The sequence below is a fragment of the Ipomoea nil genome, unplaced genomic scaffold (assembly GCF_001879475.1).
Source record: "Ipomoea nil cultivar Tokyo-kokei standard unplaced genomic scaffold, Asagao_1.1 scaffold2283, whole genome shotgun sequence".
NCBI classification, from domain to species: Eukaryota; Viridiplantae; Streptophyta; class Magnoliopsida; order Solanales; family Convolvulaceae; genus Ipomoea; species Ipomoea nil.
The window spans coordinates 4,060,169-4,080,289 of record NW_017618711.1 but is presented as its reverse complement, the minus strand read 5'-3'; the positions used below and the strand labels follow the sequence as shown (position 1 = coordinate 4,080,289).

Sequence of the window (20,121 nt, the reverse complement as noted above, 5' to 3'; positions counted from 1 at the left end):
TACTCATGATTAAATAGCATAAAGAACACAAGAACACAAGTAATAAACATAAATCTTGCAAAATAAAGAGATAAAAGGAATAAAAACTTATGTATTGAAAATGGAAGAACAATCTTGAAATGTTGAAATCCAAGCTCCAAATCCAAGATTACAAGCTTCAAAAGTGTTAAGAAACATAAATCTAAACCTAATCTAACCTAAAAATATGAAGGGAAGTAAATGAGAGTGTCTAGGGTTCTAACAAGAGTCAAAACCAAGTTAAAAATGACAAAATTCATGCATAAATAAAGCAGAGCGTAGGTGACACGGCCAGCGACATGGCCATGTCCCTAGCCGTGTCCAAAAAGGCAGTGCACACTGGAATTTGCACAGAAATTACACGGCCACATACACGGCCATGCACTTGGCCGTATTTTTTGTCCTTCAAAATGTCAGAATTTGAAACTATGGTATTCATGAAAGTTGTATCCCTTCGAGTATTCTTTCCAATGGAGCAAGAATTACTTCATGTGGGCATTCCTAGGCCGAGATATGATCCAAAATCCAAACAGTGGCCAGTTTTGGATTGTAAGTTTGAAACTTCAACTTCAAGGACAATTTTGACACATGTGGCTTCCTTTTTAGGCTTTGATGTATTTTATAAGAATTGTAGCCCTTTGAGTATTCTTTCCAATGGAACAAGAATCACTTAATTTGGATACTTTTAGACCGAGATATGGCCTGAAAACAGAACAGTGGCCAATCCGTGCGAGAATTTCAGCTTGTTGACACTTGTTCCACTTTTGCCTTGGTTTAATTTGTCCATATGATCAACACCATTGAAAAATCACTAGCTCTTTGGCTCCTTTGGAAGTGTTGCATCCATCTCCTTAGCTTCACCTTGGCTCCCCTTGACTCCAAATGCATCCAACATGATCTAAAATCCTTCATTTCTACTCAAAGATAATGAATTGTGCATAATGGATCAAATGAGCAAAATAAAGATCATTTTGAACAACATTGTGACACTTTATAAGCAAAACAAGCCTAAATATGGGATAGACATGGGGTATAAATATGAACAATTATGCAATTATCAGATATCTTCTTGTATTTCAAAAGTTATGGTTTGATTACCATTATATTTAGTAAGTGAAATCAGAAACTTTTATGATGGTGTGTTTTACATGCTTGAAGGCAATGATCAAGTGTTCTGTTGTTTGTACTGAGTCACATGTTCCTCATACGAGACTCAAGTTACTAACAAGTCATACGAAGATTATTGAATTGCTTTTGGAATTAAATAAACCTTGAAATAGAATGGTGGAAAGTTTAAATATGTTGTAAAAGTGGTTTCAATATAAGAAAGTGAATAAAATGTGAATTTTTTACTTTATACCTACACTTTTAAATATTTTTAAAATTTTTCGTCAATTTTATCCAAACCAAATGCACCACTTCACTTATAACTGAGAGACTAAAAATAAATACGATCATAAGTCATCACTATCATTATAACTCGGGACTGAAGTGGCCATTTTCCCTAATTTAATTATACAAACAAACAAAATGGGATGGAGGGTCTAGGAGTAATAATCTTGCTCGTCGCCGCCTCGCCGGACTAGAGACCAAAGAACAGCCTTCCATCTCATGCCTCGCCTTGCCGGACCAGAGACCAGTCCTCCATCTCCTCTCCTGTCCACGAAGCCAAGGTACTCCTCCGGTCTCCTCTCCTTGATTTATGGCTTGAACATTGATTTCTGGTTGTACCGTTGAACATTTGAACCTTGATTTCTGGCTTGATTGCTTGAAGCCTTGAACTTGATTTTTGATTTTTTTTTTTTTTTTTTTTTTTTTTTGGCTTGAACAGTTGAAGTGATGATTCTGTTGAACATTGATGATTGAACAGTTGAAGTGTTGATTCTGTTCTCCATACAATGTACTTTGAAATATTGCTTTATATGTGTATCTTTGGATGTTGGTGTACAATTATTTATATTATATTAGTAAGTTTTAACTTAAAAACCAGTTTATCATCCATTGGATTTGCAATGTCCTTTAAGGCTGTTCCCTTTATTGTGAGATAATCAACTGCTTTGTTTTGTTGGAAATTTTGCACTATACATCTTTAAAAACAAATTAGAATTGCTGCTTTGCAATTTTAGTTTCATACTGAAAGTATGTGTTGCTACCTCTATGCATATGAGATTTACTGATTTTATCACAAGGAGAAGCTTCAGAGTTCAGAATGCTCATTGCCATTATTCAAAAAATGATTCAAGAAACCCAGTGGGATATCCTGCATTCTGCTTTTGATTGGACTACTATTGACTATTAATTAATTATTAGCACTAGTTATTGACCACAAAGTTTTACAATTTTAGTTGCTCAATTGGATTATCCATTTTTTCCTGTTATGTATATTGCTTGTCAAAAGCTGAATAATTGATTTAAACTCTTAACCAATGAGTCTGAAAATTTCCACTCAATGTGCAAAATGTAGTATTTGACTATTTTCCACTACATCTTTAGTGGAAAACATTCATTTATTCAACCTGCTGTCTATTCTTGGCTATGCACTCACTACTTTGATGCTGAACATGCAGATTAAGAGATGTTTTAAATTCATTGACTTCAAAGAAGGACAGTGGTCCATATGGAAACTCAATGCTTACAAAGTTATTTGCAGACTCAATAGGTAGTGGTTCATTGAAATTATTGTCTTGGTAGGATGATTCAATTAATGAGTAGGAATGTAGGATAAATAAGCTGCCTCTATTGACTATTGTTATAAGAACATATATAATAGAAAATTATTGACTTGAGATATGAATTAAAATCTTGTTGGTATTCGCAAACCAAACTGAAGTCCGAACCGAAACTGAATCGAACTACAATGTTAAACCAAATGGTTTCGTTTTTTCAAAACTGAACAAACCGAAACCGTACCGGAATTGAAAAAAACCGAATGGAAGACCGAAATGCCCACCCCTAATCAGGACAAAAACACAGAAAAGCAAGCAAAATAGAATCCAATAATTTGTGGCCGAGGCCTTTGTCAACCAAACATGTTTTTCAAACAGTTTTGCTTGAATTATCAGTACAATTAAACATGTATTTTTGTACTTTTTGTATTTTAAATATAAAAAAAGCTTTTTGAGGACACATTATTTGAAGTGTAGATTTTATTTCAACATGCTCAGATCTGTTTTAACTTTTAAATTTTGCCTGTTTTAATTTCATTTGGATAATTTTTGGATTTTTATGGTACTTTTCTGTCAAAAGATGTGTATGATTTGCACTTTGAAACTGTTTTATCATGCATGGTCCTTTATGGTTCTCAATTTTGGAACTCATATCTGAAACATGGTGCAGCTGCTGGATTTTTGTTATGCCAACTTGTTTCTTCAATTGACATTCTTGTGTAACCTATGATGCTGATAGATGTATTGTCTTTCTGAGGCAGCATATTAATCTTTCTTTTCTCTTATCTCTTAATACAGCAAGATCCAGTTCTTAATAGGGGCCCTTTTTCTTTTTTAAAGGAGCTATTTTGGTGTTAAACCCATATTAATAAAATGGGAATACCAGTGGCTCTAAGACTTCATTGCTTGAAAGAAATTCATAGACTCTTACCTCTAAATCATGCAGGTAAACACCAATGCTAAATTTTGATGAACATTATTTCCAATCTTTAATAAATAAACATTTTTTGTTATTTTTCCAATGGAACTGTTCATTCATATCAGGGAAAAGTTATCAGCTTCTTGGAGGAGCTGGAAGTTTAGTTCCATTGTGTTTGAGCTCATCACTTCAGAAATCCATTGGAAGCATTGAAAAACATGATTACAAAAGCTGTGATTATCGTAGGTAAAATTTTTTCATTTTTACTGCTTCTAGAATTTCATTTTTTCCTTATTGTTTTATGATGCCATGGCCATTAATTTTGATTCTATATGAGTCGTGTACTCGTGTTCATTTAGTGGAGAAAGATAGTAATGTCCAGGAATCAATAGTGTTTCAGTTTGAATTGGAGAAGAAATGAGAATTTTTTGGCTTACAGGGATCCATCCTCTCATGGCTATATATGTGTACTAACTAGTACCTTTTCTCTCGAAAAGTTGGAGCAGAGATTCCTTTATTTGTCTAAGATATTCAATTCTATGATCCAATTCTTCTGTTTGGTTTATCTTTACACATCTCTGACACAATAATTGCTTGCAGTTTTCAAAGTATATAGAAGTAATTCCTATATGTAGATAGAATGCATTGCATTTTAGTCATCTTTTGTTTTTGATGCTGTTGCATTTCTAACTTGTCTCTCTTTCAGGTATTCAACTATATCAAAATCAAAACAAGAGTCTCTTCCGCAACATGATTTATTGTCCTTCATCCAATCTACTATTAACAAGCATGAAGGTGAAATAAATTCTCTGAACACGATTCCCAACAATAATGTATTAAGCGTATATTTGATAAAGTTGCATCATTAGATATCTCTTTTCAGCAATTATATAGGCCCTTTCACAAGTTGTGCTATGTGTTCATATTGCCATTAACCAGGCTGCATCATTGTGGACTGAGTTATGAGAGCCATTGTTATGATCAAGACCCCTCATGTGATAATTGTGCATGATGTATCTGAGAATCTTTCAGTATACCTTAATGACATTGCCACTTTTTGAAATAGTTGATATTGCTTTCATGGTTACTGAATCTTGAAAAAGTTTTATCTATTCTGAATTTGACAATCAATAGAGTGTACAAGCCAGATCACCCCATCTTCCACAACTTTCTTTTTTACACTTCTACTCGAATGTACAGGCCCTTCTCATTGTTGGTTAAACGGAATTGCGTTGAAAAAGAATTTCTTTAAGAAAGAAGGCATTACTTTAGTTCTTGTAGCTGAATTCTTTCAAGGTTCCTCTTTGTCACAGCATGACCTTTTTATCATGCTTGATAAAGTCAAATTACTTCAGCAGAGGTAATATGCCCTTGACTTTGTATTGGCTTCTTTAATAATATTCTCAATTGATTTGAGCCTTTTGAAATTGCAGGTATCCTTTCCTTCCAGTAATGGGATATCAATATAGCACATCTCCCCTTCTCTCTAAAGATGATTACACACATTTGCTCCGAAGAGTGATGAAGGAATACATAACCTTTCCTATTTTGTTGTCTAACAAGAATTTTCCTAAGGTTTGTTGCATATCATCACTTTGAGCCAAAAATTGCAAACACATAATCAACATGTGATATTTCAAAGGAGGGATTTTGGATATAATTTTCCGTTAAAAGACCATACTTTATAATATTGTGAGTCAATACTAGTGAGGTTGTAGAATTGGTTTGATCCATGTCAACTTATACTCAAGATTAGTTGTTCTTTTTAAGATTGTCTTGAATCTTTCATCTGCTTAATTTAGATAAGTATTTGATGTCCTTTTTAACTTCCATTTTATTCAATTTTTTATATTCCAATTTTAGATTACCGGTGGGACATGTTGCATCATTTTCAGGGGCCTTAAGAGTCCTATAATCTACCAAGGGAAGGAAGTGGATTCCATGATTCTTGACGATGGTATGCCAAAATTGTTTATTTTTACCTTGCTATATATTCAAACAAGTTTTCACTATTTTAATCTAGTTGGTCCATCAAACAAGATGCTATGGTATTTTACTAGTAGGGTAGACATCAGTTTAAAACTAATTAAGAAATATTTTAGTTGCCTGAAAATTTTGGCAAATCCAAAAGCCGAACCAAAAATTAAGTTCATTGGTTTGAGGAATTTTTGTTTCAGGTTGATGAAATCTGAATTTGGTGGTTTGATAGAAAGAAACTGACAGTTTAAGTACATAAACTGATAAGCTACAACAGAAAAATGTAGAACCATTCAGATATAAAATATTAGTACAGCTCAGAAGAGCCAATCTACCTAATTCTGGGAACTTATAGTCTTATACATTAATTTATGGATCTTTTTGTATCTCACCCAGTGAGAAACCTGAAATATTGACAATAGTCAGATTTTATTATCCAATGATCTTTTCAGTAGTAGTATGATAAAGAGATTATAAAATATTACTTCTAGAAGTAATTTTGACATTAAATAGCTGTAACAAGATAGTAGGTTATGGAACCAGGAACCAAGAACCAAGAGAGTCAGTAGGAAGTCTGTGTGATGTGTACATATATGCATATATTTTGGGGTTTTGCTGAATTTTAGTTCCAGGATGAATCAAATCATTTTGTAACTTTGGATTCAGGTGCTGGATTTAAATTTGTAATTCTTTCTCAGATTTTGGGTCACCCCTACTTCTAAACATATGGATATGTATATGTTAGTTCTATAGATATCTTATAGGCTTTGCGAAGTGAAAGATCTATTAATATCCTAAGAACTTAAAATCCATTTTTTACATATTGCAAACTTTGGCCATGAAAATTATGAAGCACTATTGTGCTTCCATGGTGGAAACTGAGAGGTCACTGAAATAGGAATCATCTTTGGCACACTGGAATATTGTGTTCGGACTATGGGAAATAGCTTACTACACGGGACTTCCAGATCCGTTGCAATGTGGAATGGGCACTCATAGTATTTCTCAACAGAGATGGTGGCTTTTGCTCTAGTCTCTATCACATCAGTGGTGATTGTATGAATGACCTCTTAGATTTCACTATAGAAGCAGAAAGATGGTTCATTGTTATTCTAGGCTTCTAGCCTTCTCTAGACTCATGGGTGACATTTGACATTTTCTGTCCGGATTTGACAAAAATGCAAACCATTGGAACAAATCTAATCAAATTGATAGTCCAAGATTAAATGTGGAAATATCACTATAGTTGAGAGATCAAAAGTAGTTGTAATTCTTGTGAAATGTCATATTTACCCTCGAGTTTTGTGGTATGTGTAGTTTACTGTTATATTTAACTGATCACCTTATGTGAGGATAAAATGTGGAAATATCACTGTAGTTGCTAATTTTGTTTTGTCAAGTTGTATTAATTGTGGAAATACCACTGTGCTTGAGGAGCTAAATATGGTATTGATTATGGAGTATTTATTTATTTACATATTATTCTGATGCATCATGCATATATTACGTAAAACTTTCTTTTAGTTATAATTATAAATGAGGCGAGGTACAACTCCATGTCAATGCAAAGCACATCTAATCCTGCTATGAACAAATCAACTTGTTGATCTACTCTTACTGAATCTGCTTAGGCAAGTAATCGTTGGAAGTCTGAGATGTATTTATCAACGTCCCGAGATCGTTGCTTCAGATTCACTAATTTCCCCAAGGGATAATTGCTTCAAGGAAGACCAAAACACAATTGATAGTAGTCTTTAAAATTCCCCATGTTATCTGTGGTTTGTCCCACAAGATTTGGTAGTACCAAAGTTGAGTTTCCCTAGTCACATTGAAGGTTGCCAATTCAACTTTGGCATGAATCTGTGTGTCGGCATTGCAAAAGTATGATTCTCAGCGATGGAGCCAGATGAGAGGGTCCTCCATGCCCCCGAGAAAGTAGGAAAATTCCATTTGGGTATACTGAGGACTGCAAAACAAAAGCATCAATAGTGCGAGGTGTGGCATCACCCGTGGTTGGTTGGATGGCGGAGGATGAAGGTGGATGGGAGTATGGGACTATGGGGGTGGTGTCTTGATTTTGGATGTAGGTTGTGATGACCTATTTTAGCTCCTTAACTGTCTCGAAAAGGTCGTGAAAGTCCTCTTTGGAAACCGTCATATGTGAAGAGTGATCGCTGGCAATAGAGCCAATGTTATGGTCTCACGTCACACGATGAAAAGAACAATTGCTGAAAAATAAAGTTTGGTTTGCTTGATATCCAAAACACCCTGATTTCCAAGAGGAGGTTATATTTTGGCTTGGTGTTATTATTACTAGTTTTTCCATTGATAGGGCAATACAAGGATTCCCAAACTAATTCAATTACTAAAATACAAAGATTCTGAAACTCATTGTATGAGTAAAACTGAACTAATAAACTAAATAACTTTCTAATAATCTCTAACTTACTAAACTGTCTAATAGTAATAAAATAGGACTCATTGAAACGTCTTTGGATTACTGATGTATTCCTGTGAGAGTAACCACAAGTCCACAACCCTAGAAAGCATCACTGTCCCACTTTGCCTTGTTTAGTATTGCGTTTCAATGAATTCCAATGATTCTTTCCATCTATATGATTGTATTGATAAACCCTCTTTTCTTTCCATCTATATAATTGTATTGATAAACCCTCTTTTCTTTCCATCTATATGATTGTATTGATAAGCTCTCTTTTCTCTCTCTTTTTTTTTTTTTTTTTTTTGCTTCACTTCAACAGTCATCAAGGATTTGAAAGTTCAGGATAGGAAGACCGCTAATTTCATGCATAATATGAATAGTCCTTGGGAAAAACCACTTGAAGTATTCAAGGAGCCATATCTCTGCTTTCCCTTGCGAAATTTATTTCTTTATTTTCCAGGTATAGATTTCTCTGGGTCCCTGTAATTTCGTTTCCCCAATGGCATGAAGAACCATAGGGATCTAATGGCTAAAACATTGACAACTACAACGTAAACTACAAATAATTTATTATCTATTTAGGCTTGGTGTAATCTGTCTTAATATTGTCTTTTACTTGAACAAAAGGAAAAGAAAAAATCTTTTGTATTGCTCTCCTTGTAGGTTGTGTTTCAGTTGATGAGAAAGGAAATCGCGTTTTCGTTTCTGACAGTAATCACCATCGGATCATTGTATTTGATGCTAATGGAGAAATTCTAGACTCTGTATGCATTTCACTTGCAGACTTGTTAAACTATATTATTATTAATCAATAAATGTTACAAAATTATCATAACTGAATAAGAGAAATAGTCTAATAGAAATATTGTTATTTAATTCAGATTGGTTCCTCTCCTGGTTTTGAAGATGGAGACTTTGAAAATGCGAAGTTAATGCGCCCTGCAGCTTCGTTTTATCATGCTGCTGACAATTGCTTGTACATTGCTGACTCAGAGGTACATGCATGAAAGCTCTTCAGAGTTTTTATTTTCTATCAACAAAAGAGTGCTAGTTCAGTATTTGGCATGTCAGGTCAATCTTCTGGTCTTAACTGCCCTTATTTATGTCTACTAAATCTTTTACTGCAAAGGTGCAGTTATGTTTTTGTTGTCATGAATACACATATTTATATCTCTTTACCTTTTTCCTTTTTCCTTCCTGTTTTGCCCCTTGTTCAATTTTCTTTTGACTTCAGTTCTCATACTAGTATTCAGTATTTATTTTTGCTAAACTCTACTCTTGGTGTGAAAGAACCATGCCATCAGGAGAGCTGATATGGAGAGGAGAATTCTAGATACATTGTATCCAGCAACGAACTCAAATAAGGATTCCAATAGTTTATGGAGCTGGATTTTTGGCAAGCTTTGGAGCAGGAAGGATATAGAGGCTAAATCTGATGAATTTCCTCCAAAAACATTGCTATTCCCTTGGCATATTTCAAAATGCCAAAATGATCTCTTTGTTCTTAATCGCAAGTAAGACCTAGCATCTTTACCATGGTCTCAGAGCTTCATTCCCATTAGCTTCCCTAGAACTTAAACAAAACACTATATCAGTAATTTTGTGGGACTATTTCACCTATTTAACACTTTGCGTGTGGGTCTTTCAAGCTAACCTTGCTAATTACTTTTTCATTACATCCTCTTTCTGAAATCATTCAAGTTGTGAGAAGGAGTTGTTTTGGTTGTGTTGAGTGCCTGGGAAAAAAACAGTATAAACATGAGATCTTTACCCTCTTTGACTCAAGAAAGGATGAGTGACCTGCTAGGTTGTTGAGTGACAGTATAGCTTATAAAACTGGGATCATTTTGCTAACTATCATTTATTAATTTATTTGTAGCTTGCAGACCTTATGGATCCTGGACTTGGCCTCAGGGGCTCTCCAAGAAATTGTGGAAGGTATGGAAGCCACTGCCAAGGCACTTTATTTCTTGTTGCTTGTTACTATATCATCAACTACTTTCTATACACTGAAGGATTCTCGAATATATTGGAGAAATGTGGGCATCTTATTCTGGAGAAGTCAAATATTCTTAAACAAATACCAAATGATTTGTTGAAGCAGCTAACGCATACTGATTGCTCATTGGAGGGAATTCCATATGCTGATCTCATATCTTCCATTGCTACTTTTCAAGATGATATAATCATTTGTAATACAGGTAGAAACAAGGATTCTAAGTGAATATGAGTTTGTTATTTGCATATGGTAGATTGGTTGTTTGATAAGGTTGTCTTTGAAGTTGGTCAGGAGGTATTAAAGTTCAATAGCAAATCTGGGACTTTATCACCCTTCCAGTTCTCAAATTTTAGCATCCTTGGCCTTCCTTATTGGTTCTCATTTCCTATGGAGCGAGTATATGCTACGTAAGTTTAGCATCCTTGGCCTTTTTTTTTTTTCCTTTCCCTTGTATGATTATCTTATTATTCTATTGCATATCTGTTTTTAAAATTTGTATGTTGAATTGCAGTAAAGATGCACTATCAGGACTTCATGTTGATCATGCTGAACTTTTTAACTTGCTGCCAGGTTTTTACTTCCTATGATTTCTCTTTTTATGTTATTACAACTCACATTTTTTCTACTGTAACATTAATGCGCTTCTTGATATCATGCTCATAATTTCCACTTTGATGTATCAGTTTTAGGCTTATACTTTGGCTGTATATTTAGGTAAAGTTGACATAAAATTGAGTATCGACATACCCAAGTCATTTGAGCTGGTGGAGCCCTTGAATGAAAGTTGCATATGGCGCCAAGTTAGAGGAGCAGCAACAGTAGTCTCTGAAGCAGAGAAAGTTTCCACTTCTGAAAAGGTTTCATATTCTCAGATAATCTCTGTATTATCATTTTCGTGCATTAATTCGATATACCTCTCTTATTGAGGTTTTTGTTAGCTCTATGTAGATAATGATTAATGGTCATATGCACAGGTATGCGCTGCCCAACAATGGTACGATGAACTTGACCACCGAACCTTCTGGGAATCGGAATTGGAAGTAGAATCAAACAAAGAAGTACACAGCTCAACTGAATCGAGCGTAGAACTGCTTAGCTCAAGTCCTTCGGAAGTTGTGCCAGAAGGGAAAGTTCTCACTGATTGCTGCATCAACACCAGTCCTGGTACAAGTGAGGTAGTGGTCCCACAACCATAATGCATGTTTCCTCCATTTTCGATTGAGCAAATACCAATTTTGGTCCCACGAGTATTAGCAAAATGACAGTTTTAGTCCATATGTTTAACTCCCACCAATTTTCATCCACGACTATTGTTTTAGTACCAATTTTCATCCACGACTATTGTTTTATTGCCAAAATTCATCACGCTGGTCACTTATTCGTTTAAGACATACCGAAATCTAAAATTATTAAGGGTATTTTCGTCATTTTCAACTTAAGATCCCAATTTGAGCATGAATAATGAGATTTAAGCGCTCAGATTCGATCCCAATTCGCAGTTCTCCGCATCCTATCTTAATTTGAGGAGAAGAATTGTGAATTGGGATTGATGTTAGGCCTTAAATCCTTATATTAATGCTCAAATTGGGATCTTAATTTGGAAATGGCGAAAATACCCTTAATAATGTCATATTTCGGCATATCTTAAACGGATGGGTGACCGGTGTTATGAATTTTGGCACTAAAACAATAGTCATGGATGAAAATTGGTAGAAATTAAATATGTGGACCAAAACTGTCGACCAAAATTGGTATTTGGTCATTTTCGATTGGAAGATGATTGAAACCACTTCATAAACAAACAGTACCATCCATATAATTATCTAATAATGTTTCCTTTTAGGTCATTATCTCTGCTGCGCTGTATTTGAAACTGAGGAAGACTGCAGATTCCGGCATGGATAGTCGGGAGCAGAAGGCTGCCAAGATAGCGGATAGTTTGGACCCCACTAGAAGGGTAAGCAAAGATTTGCTCGTTTCATATCTGTTGGCATCAAAAAGAGATTTGGAAGGCCTCATTGTAACTCGACCTTTACAAGTGAGGCTCAAGTTTGAGTGCCCAAACCACCCAACATCAGAAGATAATTCCAAAGAAATTATCATAACTGATTCTTCTATAGATGTTAGTGTTTCTCTTTTGAACCCATAGTTTCTTACAGGCAAAATATATTACTTTTATCATCCTTGTATTTCTATATTGTTGTAAAAATTTTGGTTTATTGTAGTGGACTTTGATCTTACCTCTCATACTTCAAGAAGTTTTATGGTATAGTTGGAGTTTTATTGAAAAAGAGAATTTTCAGAGAACTGCTGTCTGCTGATTGAAATTATAGTATTATACATTGAATACATTCGATTCATTGATTCAGATTTTATATTGTGAAAAATGCAATTTTGGTTAATTTGTTTGAATATGATTCTCTTGGTCTTCTATTGTCAAAAATTGTAAATAAAGTTGCAAATCTCACCCTTTAAATTTGTAAAGTTGTTGCAATTTTAGTAAATTAGATAATAAATTTGTCTAATTTCGTGAGGATTTTAACCTGAAACTAAAAGAACATTTATGCAAATTTTCTTTCGTCAATTTTATCATCCTCCCCAATAAATTGAAGGATAAGAACTAGTTAGCCTCTCAATTCTACTAGTCATTATACTCTACTTAATTAATACAAATGTGAGATTATAGGTTTATATGAATTTATGTATGATAGAGTTATAAGGTAGCTTTATTAGTTGGGAAATTGATCCCAAGGGTTGGGCATTGTCACTAGTAGAGATCAATTTCGCTACCACTTCACCAAAAGAGTGCTACATTGGAGGCTTGCCATCATGATGTCATAGGTCACCAATATAAATAGAGCTCTTTATGTGTCAAGAATTCGAAACATGCTTGATTAGATAGGAATCAAAGAGCTCCTACTTACTTAACATATGTTGATTGTTGAGCATATAATATATAAACATAAATGTGCAATTCCATTAACTATCAGCTCAAACTTTTAGTTAAGATGAAACACATGTTTTAATTTGATATAAGAGTCAATTCTATGTCAAAGGTCATGAGTTCGAATCTCCGCGTCACCTGAAAAGAAAAAAAAAAAAAAAAAAGACTATAGAGCACATGCTATCATCATAGACACCATATACTGGAATTGAAATATTGGGTTTTTGGCTATGAGCTTCATATATATGATATATCTTCTTGAACAATCGCAAAAACATTAGTAAAAACAATCACAAGGCCGTTTTGTAGTATCAAGGGGACAACAACAACCATACTATTGTCGAAAATGATTTGCATTCCTAGCTTCATCGTTTTCACAATTGAATTAACTAGTTGGTAGAAGGGTTTGGCAATGCCACTTCCTAGGGCCTCGGTCCCCATCAAGGGCGGAGCCAGGATTTGTTGGTGCAGAGGGGGCCAATATTAATTTGAGAGAGAATAACGATGAACTGAAAATAATTAACTCCTAACTTGATGGTAAAACTTCTCTACTAACTTGCAAACGTCATCAATTCTGAATGATATACGCATCTCTTTTGGATCTAACGATGAACTGAGAATAATTTTTATCATCAAACCTATTGCTCAACTCTTGTAACTGAGAATGAATTACCGCATTAAAAGTATCAAATTTGCAATGATGCCCAATTGTTAATTCATCTTGTTGATGCCTAGACCTCCTCTTCTTGCAATATATTGAGTATCAAAATTCGGCACAATTATGTTGACAGTTTCACAAAAAGACTTCACACTTGCAATTAATTCATCACATCCACTATCTCTTAAATTTTGAATAAGCAACTTAGTAGATGACACAAGATGCATTGCAATCAATAGTAAAACTGTTCATTATTATGAATATATAGTTCAAAAATTATGAACATATAGTTGTGAACATAATTATGAACACATAATTTTGTAATTATGAATATATAGATTCAATAATTGTGAATATGAAGTTCAAAAATTATGAAATATAGCTTTATAATTATGAACATATAATTCAGTAATTATGAACATAGAGTTCTGTAATTGTGAATATAAAGTTCAATAATGATGAATATAAAGTTTATAATTATGAACATATAATTCAGTAATTATGAACATAGAACCGTGTCTACCTTGCAAGATGGACACGGTTCCACGACATAACGATTGATACTTTGGTGAAGAAGGCTAAAAAAATAATAATATACTATTAATGTTTTTTTGAGGAAGAGGGGCCAAGGGCCCAAGACGCCCAGTTAATTCTAAATCTTCCACAGCTCCACCGATATTAGTATTACTAATTTTTTTTTTTTTTGGGGGGGGGGGGGGGGGGGGGGGGTGGCAAAGCCCCCTACACTAACAATGTGCCTCCGCCCCTGGTCCCCATGGAATCATTCATTATGGACCCATAGAGCTACCAGATGTTGTACGTAGAACATAACTAGGCATCAACAATATGAGTTAACAATTGAGCATCATTACAAATTTGATATTTTTAATGCCGTGATTGATTCTCAGTTGAAAGAGTTGAGCAATAGGTTTGATGATAAAGCAATGTAGTTAATTATTCTCAGTTCATCATTAGATCTGAAAGAGATGTGTACATCATTCATAATTAATGGCGTTTGCAAGTTGGTAGAGACATTGCTGAAAAAAGTGGTCAGAAATCGCCTTAATTAGGTCGGAAACGCCTGTTCCAACCTCTTTTCCGACCAATTTGAGTATCCAGAAAAATTCTCCTCACTATTTCCGACTATTGAAAAAAGTGGTCAGAAATAGCGAACACTTTTCTAAAGCCGTCGAAAAAAATGGCCAAGAGAATAGTCGGGCTGGTCCAAATTTCCCGACCAAAGTGGTCAGAAGTTTTACCCTCGAGACTTTGAAGATTATGAGATTTTACAATTAAGAACGCAACTTGAACATTTTGAACATGTGCAACAACTTCCTAATTTCAGAACACTAGAAAGTATTTCTGATCTATGTCAATGGTTGGTGAAAACTAGAAAATCAAACATATATCCTTATGTGTTCAGAGTAGTAACTCTCATTCTCACACTTACAATATCTACAGCTACTACAGAACGATCTTTTTCTGCCATGAATATAGTAAAGACTACACTTAGACCATCTCCAACCGTGCGCCAAAGCACCAAATTGGAGGAAAATTTGGCGTTTTTCAGCTTCAATCTTCTCGCCATTTCACTAAAAAAAATGGCGCTAGGTGAACAGTGCTGCGCCATATTTGGCGCAGCACTGTTCACCTTGCGCCAAATCTCTCTCTCTTTTTTTTTTTTTTGACCTCTCCTTTTCTTTTAATTCCTTTTTTGTTTTGTTTTTGTTTTAATATATTTGTATATTTTGTTAAATTGTTAAATATAAAATTTATATTGTTAAATATAAATTTTATATTATTAAAAATAAATTATATCATTTGAAAGATCTCATCAAGACGATTAAAACAAGTCTAATATTGAACATAGATTAATTAAAAATGAAAACACATAAAGCTCAATTATAACAAAATTAAAGCAAATTACATACTTAATTTAAAGCACACACATAAAGTCTAATTAACACTACTTTAAACATACTTAATTTAAAACAAACACATAAAACTTAATTAAAACTACTCTAAACATACTTAATTCAATAATCTCCTAGGCCAGCATCATTTCCTCCGAAATGATTAAAATATTGAGTAAACTGACTGCTTGATTCTTCTCCTCTAAGTGGTTGACGAGCTCTCTTTGTATGAATTTGTAATTGTGTATTTTTAAGCCAATCACGCCTTATTGTATATTATTAAAATTAAATTATATCATTTCAAATATCTTATCAAGAAGACGATTAAAACAAAACTAATATTAAATATAATTTAATTAAAAATAAAATTACATAAAATATAATTAAAGTCTAATTTATTAAATTACAACTATTAGTTTTGTTAAAAGAATAAAAGTATAAATATAAACTTCATGAGGGGTGTAGGAATAAAATTTGGTACAGAATTTGGTGTAATGGGTTGGAGATGGAAAAAATTTGGTGTAAGAATATGCTGAGAATATTTTTTTTTGGTGCAGAATTTGGTACAATGGTTGGAGATGGTCTTAGTAACAAGATGGAAGATGAATTTCTTAATGATTGTTTGTTAGTATACATTGAAAAACAAATTGCAAAACAATTTAGTATAGATTCAATTATAGATGATTTTCGTGATATGCAAGAGAGACATTCTAAATTTTAGTAAATTTGTAATATAATGATGATTTTAGAATATGTTAAATGGATATTAATGTATTTTATTATTCTTTCTCAAATTGTGATTGGCCTCCTCGCACCAACAAATCCTGCCTCTGTATTGACTAGCTTCTTCCTGTTCAACCCACATGTCGAAAATTACTTGATTTTCAGTAGTGTAATTTGCCCTAAAACCTATTTTGCCCTTATTTTAAGGGTACAAATTTTCATTTAACTTATAAGGAGAAAAATCACACACACACACACACACACACACACACACATATATATATATATATCAATAATAATAATAATAATAATAATAATAATAATAATAATAATAGAAGTGCATGGAAAGGTTTTTCCCATCAAAATTTAGGGACATTTTTGTAATATCAATTATTTAGACAAAAATGTCATTTAAAATTAAAATTAATTACACCTTTCCTTCATATGATAATTTTATGTTAATTTTAACTTGAGTTTATTTGTCTCTTTTTCTTTTTGTAAAAATACAACTAACGTATGAAAAATATATCATTAAAAAGTTCTAATTAAGATCTTTTGAATGATCCTTAAAAAAAAGATCTTTTGAATGACATCCATATTAATATATTTTATTTTAAATTTATAAGTACAAAAAGTCATTACTACTTTCTCAAACTACTGAAGCACAAAGAATCAATAACGCTTCGACTGAGGCTCAAACTTACAGCATCCCATATGGGAGTCCAATCCAGTTGCAATACAAGGTGCTTGGTAGTGAATATTATTATTTGATTGTTCTAGTTTTTAAAATAATTGAAGTAGATACATGAATAATTAAAGAAAAATGTCATTTTCCCATTGATAATTGTATAATTGTATAATTGTTTATTATGGCTCCCTCTCTATATATATTACAGTCTGCAAATGATTCATAGCTACAAAGTACTAGATTCAAGGTAAACAACAAGAGATAATGGAGAGAGTTTCAATCAAGCCAGCTTGCTTCCTATTGCTTTTCATGGTTGCATCTTGTCAGTTCTCTCTCTCTCTCACTCTTTGCTTCTCTTTATCTCTCCCTCTTTCTCTCTCTATAGTACAAACGCATACAGATGCATAATTGCATATCTAGTATATATACTGCCAGTATTTGTAATACACATAATTTTGTCTCAACAATAATAAGCTAAGTGAGCTTTATATATACACGTTGCAGTGTTGCCATCAAGTTTGATGGCACAAATATCTGTAGGACCAAACAAGAAGCAGTTGTTCATGACTGGACAACTTTGCAAGTCCCATGATGACTGCAAAGCCAACAGCGTTTACTCTACCAATTTCTGCATCAACAAAATCTCTGGATCTGAAATGGGTCATTGTGTTGGATTTGGTTCCACTCTGGGTAATTCTTGCTTGGTTAATTCTAATTTTACTTTCTGTTTTTCACTTTCTTTTTTTATAAAGTAATCTCTTTTGGTATGATATGATTGTGTACTACCTTGGATGAAATGAGAAATCTACTAGTATGCACTATATAGTTCTGCTGTGTGACTTTAGTTGGTAAAGGACAACAAAGAAGTAAATTATTAGTCTAGTTGTTTAGGATTCGAACTCTTATGGTCAAGTTTGTATCTTTAGTCATCTTAGTTAGAATTATTTTGATTGTGGGTTCTTTTTTTCTCTAAAGAGCATATGAGAGAATGTAAATTATGAAAATTCAGTAACTCAACAGACAAGAAATGACGATGTCCAATTACTATTGGAAATTACAAAATTTTCAACCACCTGAAAGTGATCTTAAATCAAGTCGAAAATAAAAAAGTGGACGGAAATAGCAACAAAGATTTTTTCGAATACTAAAAGTGGTAGGAACAAGACTTTCGACTTGATTTAAAAACACTTTCAGAGTGACAGTCTCTTTTTTTTAAGTATTATCTACTAAATTAGTGAGTTAAATGCAATTGTGATTAAGAGCAATGTGGTTTTGTGCAGTTCTGGCATCGGAAACGAAGAAGAGCAAGGCGATCCTTGGTTGTGGGAAGTGTGAAACTGACGCAGATTGTCGGGACTGTCCAGCAACGGCCGGTTGTGAGAAAATTATTTTAGACGGCTATTGTGCTTGATCTCATCTCATCTCATCTGTTACTATATTTCCCCACCGCCACAATAATCACCTCAGGAGACGAATTGCTTTAATTTTATTTTGGCCTTTAAGAGAGCGTTTGCACCTCTACGTGCTTATATGTAAAATCGTCTCATAATAAAATCCTTTTAACTTTAATCCTTAATCCAACTCAAAGAATTCTCCCTGCCTTTCATTTTATTAATGATATGATGTATTATTAAAGTTATAATTAACAATTCAATTTTATTTTTTTAAAGAAAAAACGTGGTGATTTTTTTGTAAATAATTTAAACTTTTGGAGTGTAAGTAAATTGTATTAAAAGTGCAAGTAACAGTTTTATAGAGTGCATCTAAATGCAAGTAAAATGCATGTATTCGAAGTGTAACAATATAATATATACTGAACAATAATATTAAGTGCACATAACATTATCATTGGATGTACCAATGTAAAAAGATAAATTACTTGCACTATTAAATAAAAATGGTTACACTTTTAAGTGATTTTACTTGCAGACTATCACCCGTTACTTGTACTTTTAACACATGTTACTTGTACCAAACTTTGAGTTATTTACAAAATATCACCGCATTTGTTTTTTAAAAAAATTACATCTGATCTGTTAGATCTAGACAAATGGGGATTGCGATTTCACGCAAATTATGCTGTGCAACTGAATGCACCTTGCAAGGTGCATACGGTTGCAAAACGGCGTCGTTTTGGTTAAAAAAAAACGCGCGTCCCACTTAAAGAAAAAATCAGGTTCGATTCCCGGCAATAACATTTTTATATATCCAGAAATTCATAACTATATAACCACAATTTCATAACTATATATCCACAATTTCATAACTATATATCCACATTGAATGAATGAAGTAAAAATCCACAATGAATGAATGAATGAAGTAAAAATCCACAATGAATGAATGAATGAAGTAAAAATTCACAATGAATGAATGAATGAAGTAAAAATCCACAATGAATGAACTAAATATCCACAATATATGATTGAACTAAATATCCACAATGAATGAACTAAATATCCATAAATTCATAACTATATAACCACAATTTCATAACTATATATCCACAATTTCATAACTATATATCCACAATAATGCTATTGCTGAGAGTCGAACCTGATTTTTTTTTTTTAAAGTGGGACGCGCGTTTTTAATCAAAACGACGTCGTTTTGAACCGTACGCACCATGTGCATGGTACATTCGGTTGCACAGCATAACTATTCGCGATTTCATTGCTCTCCTAAGCATTCATTCTCACATGAGCGCATCCGTTCAAACACTTAGTTCTGTTAGGGAGCGCGTTTGGTACTTTTCCATCATTTAAATTCTGTGAAAAATATTCCAAAGAATTTAGTTAATAGAAATAACTTTGGACCGGAAATTAATTAATATGTTTGGTGTTACCTTGAAAATATAAGAATTAGATTATCTTGAAAATTAATTAAATTGTTTGATTTGTTTAAACTTTATATGATTTTTTTTCTTAAATCTCTAATACATCCTTACTATATACAAATATTAAAAATATATATAATAAATAATTGACAATTTATATATATACACACACGTACATGGATGCAATGAATCTGAGCACAAACAACACATGAAAATTCTATCAAAATATAATAAATGCAATTAAAAAAGAATAAACAAGCATCATTTTACGTTATTGAGGATTATATTTTAGAATTTTAGATACAAAACTAGTCAAGAATATTGACTAGGTATATGTATG

General features: G+C 33.2%; 2 protein-coding genes across 7 annotated transcripts; both read left to right on the top strand.

Annotated features, from left to right (window-relative positions):
- The first annotated feature begins 1,548 nt into the window (after positions 1-1,548).
- On the top strand, positions 1,549-12,387 carry LOC109151360. 6 transcript variants are annotated; one of them, XM_019299341.1, is made up of 20 exons: positions 1,549-1,691; positions 1,850-1,918; positions 2,586-2,677; positions 3,483-3,630; positions 3,729-3,849; positions 4,310-4,398; positions 4,804-4,963; positions 5,037-5,178; positions 5,467-5,560; positions 8,340-8,480; positions 8,684-8,784; positions 8,902-9,015; positions 9,311-9,534; positions 9,900-9,958; positions 10,036-10,221; positions 10,303-10,426; positions 10,531-10,589; positions 10,734-10,876; positions 10,994-11,194; positions 11,863-12,387. In XM_019299341.1, exons 4-20 carry the CDS (start codon positions 3,558-3,560, stop codon positions 12,166-12,168), a joined length of 2,337 nt encoding a protein of 778 aa, XP_019154886.1. In that variant the 5' UTR covers positions 1,549-1,691; positions 1,850-1,918; positions 2,586-2,677; positions 3,483-3,557; the 3' UTR covers positions 12,169-12,387. The 6 variants fall into 6 exon arrangements, with proteins under 6 accessions (XP_019154886.1, XP_019154884.1, XP_019154888.1 ...); XM_019299339.1 differs by lacking the exon at positions 1,850-1,918; XM_019299343.1 differs by lacking the exons at positions 1,850-1,918; positions 2,586-2,677.
- A 4,763-nt stretch (positions 12,388-17,150) lies between these two features.
- On the top strand, positions 17,151-18,526 carry LOC109151076. The gene is made up of 3 exons (XM_019298986.1): positions 17,151-17,267; positions 17,450-17,635; positions 18,226-18,526. The coding sequence occupies exons 1-3, from the start codon at positions 17,210-17,212 to the stop codon at positions 18,354-18,356; spliced, it is 375 nt and encodes a 124-aa protein (XP_019154531.1). The 5' UTR covers positions 17,151-17,209; the 3' UTR covers positions 18,357-18,526.
- The last annotated feature ends 1,595 nt before the right edge of the window (positions 18,527-20,121 follow it).